Source organism: Leptonychotes weddellii, chromosome 9 (genome assembly GCF_054177405.1).
Source record: "Leptonychotes weddellii isolate Sample4059 chromosome 9, ASM5417740v2, whole genome shotgun sequence".
Taxonomy (NCBI): Eukaryota; Metazoa; Chordata; class Mammalia; order Carnivora; family Phocidae; genus Leptonychotes; species Leptonychotes weddellii.
The window spans coordinates 29,794,929-29,800,928 of record NC_138377.1 but is presented as its reverse complement, the minus strand read 5'-3'; the positions used below and the strand labels follow the sequence as shown (position 1 = coordinate 29,800,928).

At 44.2% G+C, this 6,000-nt stretch overlaps 2 protein-coding genes across 4 annotated transcripts in view; one reads left to right on the top strand and one right to left on the bottom strand.

Annotated features, from left to right (window-relative positions):
- Positions 1-6,000, top strand: part of RAD51B (RAD51 paralog B) — a 780,046-nt gene that overhangs the window by 174,511 nt on the left and 599,535 nt on the right. The gene's annotated exons all lie outside the window — the stretch shown is intronic.
- The window catches only part of ZFYVE26 (zinc finger FYVE-type containing 26), a 72,347-nt gene that overhangs the window by 31,077 nt on the left and 35,270 nt on the right, over positions 1-6,000 (bottom strand). For all 3 annotated transcript variants that reach the window (XM_081829414.1, XM_081829413.1, XM_081829415.1), the window contains exons 25-28: positions 5,722-5,898; positions 4,063-4,309; positions 3,232-3,333; positions 1,072-1,235 (exon numbers count right to left, since the gene is read on the bottom strand). In XM_081829414.1, the coding sequence (XP_081685540.1) occupies positions 1,072-1,235; positions 3,232-3,333; positions 4,063-4,309; positions 5,722-5,898 (690 nt within the window). The remainder of the gene's footprint in view (positions 1-1,071; positions 1,236-3,231; positions 3,334-4,062; positions 4,310-5,721; positions 5,899-6,000) is intronic.

The following is a 6,000-nucleotide window of genomic DNA, read 5'->3' as shown; positions in this document are numbered from 1 at the left end:
GCCTGGGTGGCTCAGTTGGCTAAGCGGCTGCCTTCAGCTCAGGTCATGATCCCAGGGTCCTGGGATCGAGCCCCGCATCCGGCTCCCTGCTCTGTGGGGAGCCTGCTTCTGCCTCTCCCACTCCCCCTGCTTGTGTTCCCTCTCTCGCTGTCTCTCTCTCTGTCAAATAAATAAATAAAATCTTTAAAAAAAAAAAAAATAAAAATAAAGGTACGTCTCAGATGGTGGGCAAACGGGCCCAAGTGATGGGCAGTTTTGCAATAGTTCCTAACAAGTTCTACCTGTCTGCAGAGGCAATGTGTGAAGATACAGCAAAAACAGTGTCTAAGAAGTGACTTTCTCAGCCAGTGCAAATGACACGTTTTCATGGCATTGATGACAACGAGAAAGTGTCCTTCTTTCAAGATGCTTTCATTAGCACTGCCTCATTTCACTCTAAGAGGTTGACAGACATATTACACGCCCTTCGCAGATGAGGGAATAAGGGGGAAAGAGACACAGAGCAATCACATCATCGTTGTTCTCATCAGCCCTGAGCTAATGTGCCAGTCAGTACGGTGCTAAGTGTGGTAACATTTGTCATCATAACTGGTCCTTATAACTCCACGTGCCACATAATACATCATCCCTAGCTTACAAGTGAGCATCTGAGACTGAAAAAGTCACACTGCTAATAAGAGGCAGAGCTGGGATTAGAACCCAGGTCCTCTGTCTCCAGAGTCAGTACATAAAACCACTACCAGGCCACCTGTCTTATAGCAAAAGGGGAGCTAGAAACAAGATCTCCTGGTGTTGGTGACTCCTCCTTCTATGCCACTCTGCCTCTGTTTAGTCATGAGAATGGCAAAGATTTTAGGATTTAAGGCTACCTGAGGGTGTCTACCATCTGTCTGAATCCAGAAAATACATGTGGTTAGGTCAAAGTTAAACCCAAAGTCTTGGATTTGGTAGTTCTTCTGAAAATACCAATATCCTCTTGGGGACAGGAGGTGACTATAAACACTGGGCTCATGAACTGGCAGTTTCCTTTCACTTCCCCTGCAGGCAAAGCTGGAGACCAACGCTGCTTACCATGGTGAAGCGTTCCCTGCAGCAGACCATGCAGATGCTCGCACTCTCATCGGGCACCCACTGATGCCTGCCAGGGGGTGCTGCTGGGGGGACAAACTCTGGTGGGGGCTGACTCTCTGGGAAGCTCCTCTCCCTTGGACTGGGGGAATGTGTAGTGGAGACACCTGGGAGTCAGAGCCAAAGTCAGAGTACAAGGTGATCAATAGTTCAGCTAATAAATGAAGAAGGAATGAGAAAATCAGAATTTCACCATGTTTCAAACCTCTCCTGCAATAATATATCCAGCTAACGGTCATTAATGGCTGACTGCATCATAAAAAGAGAGACACCTGGACACTGTGTGTCTCCTGATGGAAGGCACACAAACACCTATCAAATATGCTTACCAAAAAATATTAAGCCTGAATCAAATCAAGCTTCTAGATCTACCAACCAGTGTACTGGATATAGAGAGGACTGAGACCCAGACTGCAGGGTGGCCATCAGTGAAATCTAGCATGTGGGAAGCTCTACAGGACAAATGAGCTAGTTTCCTCCACAGATAAAAAAGAGGTAGGGGAACCAAATTGATTAAAAGAGACCTGAGAGGTATTTTAGCTACATGCCATGTGTGGACATTATTTAGATTTTGATTCTAGAAAAAACAATTCTAAAAAAAAAATTGAGACAACTGGGGAAATGTGAATGCTGACTGGATAGTTGGTAATAATAAGAAATCATTCGTTTTTAGGTATGATGATGATGTTACGGTTTTGTTTTGTAAATATCCTTACCTTTTAGAGATATATACTGATATGTTTATAAACAAAATCATATGAAATCTAGCACTTGCTTCAAAATAACCCGGTAGTGGCATAAGGGTATAATGGAACAAGAATGGCCATTGTGAGATGGTAATTATTGTAGTTGGGCCATAGGTATGTGAGACCTCGGTATACTATTCTACTTTTGTATATTGGAAAATGTCCACAATAAAAAGCTAAAAAAAAAAAAAGTAAACCAAAGGTGCTCAGGCTGTCATATGCCGATGCATGAGGCTGTTCGTATACCTGTAAGTCTGAGCCCTTCCCTCAGGTCTGCTGGTTACTGTAAAGCATGGCTAATTTTCAAAGTACGGCCATGAAATGCCACCATCTTTGCTTTATGGTATCTAAGGAAATTTCCTGTCACCTAGCAGAGAAAGGTTGGCAAGTCACAGAAAAAGAGAACTGAAAAACATACTGACTCTTTGCAGTGCCCATATATCTCCCCCTGGAATCCCGCGCCCTTGACTGTTGGCAAAACAAACACTTGCTGAAGCTTCCTCTGAGGACTGTAGGCCATTGTGCAAGGGGCCAGGGACTGGGAGAGAAGGGGGTGGTGAAAAGGAGTGATCAAGACACGGCTGAGGCCTTGAAGGAGCCTGTGCCCTGTGTAGGTAACAGACATAAATAACGAACTTGCAGCAGAGTGACAGAATGATCGTGAGGACTGAATATACTTTATCCTCCCTATTAGCAGAGTCTGTATTTGTGCATTTGCCCAACCAAAATTTACTTGTAACCTCAAAATCAGTATTGGCAGTGCCCTTGTAGACATGGGCAGAGTGAATAATTTGAGACACCTGACATGCAGGTTCTCATCTGAGGATGAACAAGGTGATGTTCTGCTTTCTTATTTCAGTTCTCATACAGAGGTGATGGGGGATGGAGATGGTAGGGGACAGTGTGGGGTGGTGAAAGAAGTTCCGGCTCTCGGGCGAGCTGGACAGGGTCTCAATCCCAAACTCTCATTAGGCACTCATTAATGGGTTTGCCTCAGGCAAGTCACTTTAACACTTCTAAACCTCTTTTTCTCTTTGGTAAAATAAAATAAAATCTACTGGGATGAATTGTTTTCAATTTCAATTTCAATCTAAGTGACACACACACACACACACACACACATTTTCCTACGAGCAATGGTTCAGTATTTGCTAATTCAGTGTTTGCAAAGATCTTATAGAAATACTACTGCAAATAACGAGAATTTATTGTTAAATTTTCTCGGATATACAAAGCTGGAATGAACCAAAAACAAGAATACCGTAACTGGAAATGAAAAAAGAGGCAAAAGAATCAGAAAGTCAGAATTAGGCAAGTTTGAACTAAACCATGGATAACTCTCAGAACCTGTCCTTACCAGGAACAGCTGCAGCAGTGGCAGAAAACTCTGCCGACGGGGATCTAGACAAGGTCTCGAGGTCTGAAACTTGACTGATTTCCTGGAGGTGAGTCAAAGAATCTGGAGAGAGGGAAAATGCTGACAAAATATCATCCTACCATAAGCATCTTTACTCACTCTGCTAGACATTTAATTTAAAGCCCTGTTGCTTTGCTGTCATCCCATGATTCTGCCAGGTGTAAAAAGCCTGGCGGAGGTACTTCCAAGACAACAGCAAGCATGCTTCTTCAACGCCTCAAAAAGCAAACTATGTTTAGACGCATGAAATAATGAAGTAGCTGTTAGAAGTTTACAAAATAAATCTAAAAATGCCCAAAGGGAAATAGAAGACATTTAAATGATGGCCCTGGAGGGTAGAGAGTAAGAGAACAAAAAGCTGTCTGGGAACATCAGCCTATAATTATTTCATTTTCTTCATTCTGGAAGAGGCTCGGCTCATGTACTAGTGGTATCTGATGTGACCCTGGGAACAGCGCATGCCCTCAATACAGAATGATGGTACATAAGAGTCCACTGCGCCAAGGCCAGACAGAGACCACTCCCAGCATGTTTTGTTTCCCAGACCTTTATGTTTGCACGGTGGTAATCTACCATACTATAATTCTGGTTAGCCTGCCACTTCCTCCAAGGCCAAGAGGTCTCCTGTATAGCAAAGAGCTATCTCTATGGAAGTGCATTCTTTTCACTCTTGATCAGCTCAAAATAATAAAAGACGACAAATTATAACTAAGGATGTGGTACGGTGTTTCCTCCTCCAGGTGGAGCCACCATTAGGATGTTGGCAGTTACCTGATCGTTTCTCCCTCAGAGAGTATGGGAAGTCCAAGGCTTTTGCCGCATATCTGGAGAGCAGTGAGTCAACGTCATCCATGGTGAAGCCAATCTCCTGCCCGGCCAGCAGCTGGTGCAGAGTCTGCACAGCCACGGTGGCCCAATCCACTTTCATGTTCATGAGTAGCTGCTCCAGCATGAGGAGGGGGTTAGAGGACAAGTGGGAGTAGCTGGCCCGGTGTGGCTCAGGTAGGGTCAGCAGAACCTGTTTGTAGGGTAGATCCACAGAGTAAAGAAAACAATCATTAGAACATTTCAGAAGGAATCCAAGGTTCTTACTGGGAGGGGGAAGGGGAGCAGGGACCAAAGGCACATGGCCAACTACTAGGGCTGGCTAGTAGTCTTTCTGGAAGCAAGGCTGAACTCCTATTTCAATCTTTCAGGTGGCAATCAAGAAGTACTTCAGGTGAGAGGTTGGCTAACTTTCTCTGTAAGGGGTCAGATAATACGTATTTTAGGCTTCATGGGCCATGAAGTCTCTGTGGCAACTATTCAGCTCTGCCAGTGGGGTGCGAAAGCAGCCAAAGGCCATATGTAAATGAGTATACGAATTTATGTTCCAAAAAAACCTGATTCACAAAAGCAGGCTGAGGACTGGATTTGACCCACAGGTGGCACCTCCAGGTATAGTTGAACTCTACCTGATCCTTAAAGCCACCATTCTATCTGAGGCTTAATTAGAATGAGCAATATAAGGTGATATCAGTAGGCTGCCTAAACCTAGCACCTCCAGTGTCCTGGAGGTAAATGATGTCTCTACACGCCTAGAGATTATTATCACTAGGCTTGAAATATGTCCACTGGCTCTGCTCATTGCCAGTTTTCAAGGATTCCCCCCATTTAGTTACAGTGCATCAAAAAAAAAAAAAAAAAAAAGAGTGCATCTTCTTTAGGAACATTTTATGTAGTTGAACTCTTAACAAGTGAGCCAGTGCTCATATTGATGGTTCTCCCAGCACTCGTTCTATTTGTGAGGCGAGTTCCATACTCACGGAGTGGTAGATATGACTGCCAATCAGAATCATTAGAACAGTGTCAGAGGGCCCCATTTCTCCCCAAACCCCCCTTCTCCAGATTACTTTTTCTAGTTTGTAATTTCTTCCATTAGTGTCTCCGAGGTTACACATCAAAGGTAAGGACCTCATTACCTAGAGAATTAACTCTTTTTTTTTTTTAGCATAGAGTGGGTTATTAAGCAGTAGTTTGAAATCCTTACCTCAGAATCTCTTTGGAAGATAGGCAGGCCCTGTCCCAAGAGATTCAGTTTTAATTGATCTGGGGTAAAGGTCAACAGTTGTTTTTTTTTTTTTTCCCCAAGTCCAGGTGATTCTACTACATGGTCTACATTGAGAACACTGATCTAGCAGATACCAGGGAAACCACAAAGAGAACTTAAGAGGGCCATGTAGAATTCACTTTGGAGACAAGGCAGTAAGAGAATGACAACTCCTAAGGGATGAAGGAGTGGGCTGCTGGATAAAGGTTTTATATAGCATAGGCCAAGAATGGCAGATGTCTGGGAGAAGAGCCACTGAAAGGTTAAGTTCTGAAGCGGGAGCTGGGCCGGTGGTCTCTCCTCCAGGCATGCCTTCCCAACTCCCCCGCTTCTTTCCTGACCTTGGATCCCATGTACAGTGCCTGGATTTCACGGCGTCGGACAGCAGTCAGTTCTCCGTAGAAGTGTGTGGTGAGGTAGTTGGCCAGGAAGTGAGAAGCGGCCAAGCTAGGGTGCTGGTCAAGGGATTGCTCTGTGACCTCAAGGCACATTGTGGGATCAGGAATTCTTCGCAGGAGCTATTGTAAGAGAAGGGTAGAGGAGAAAGGTGAAAGCCCATAAAGAACTCAGGCCAGCCTTATTTTATTTGGGAATGGAACATTTAGGTTTATTAATTTTGG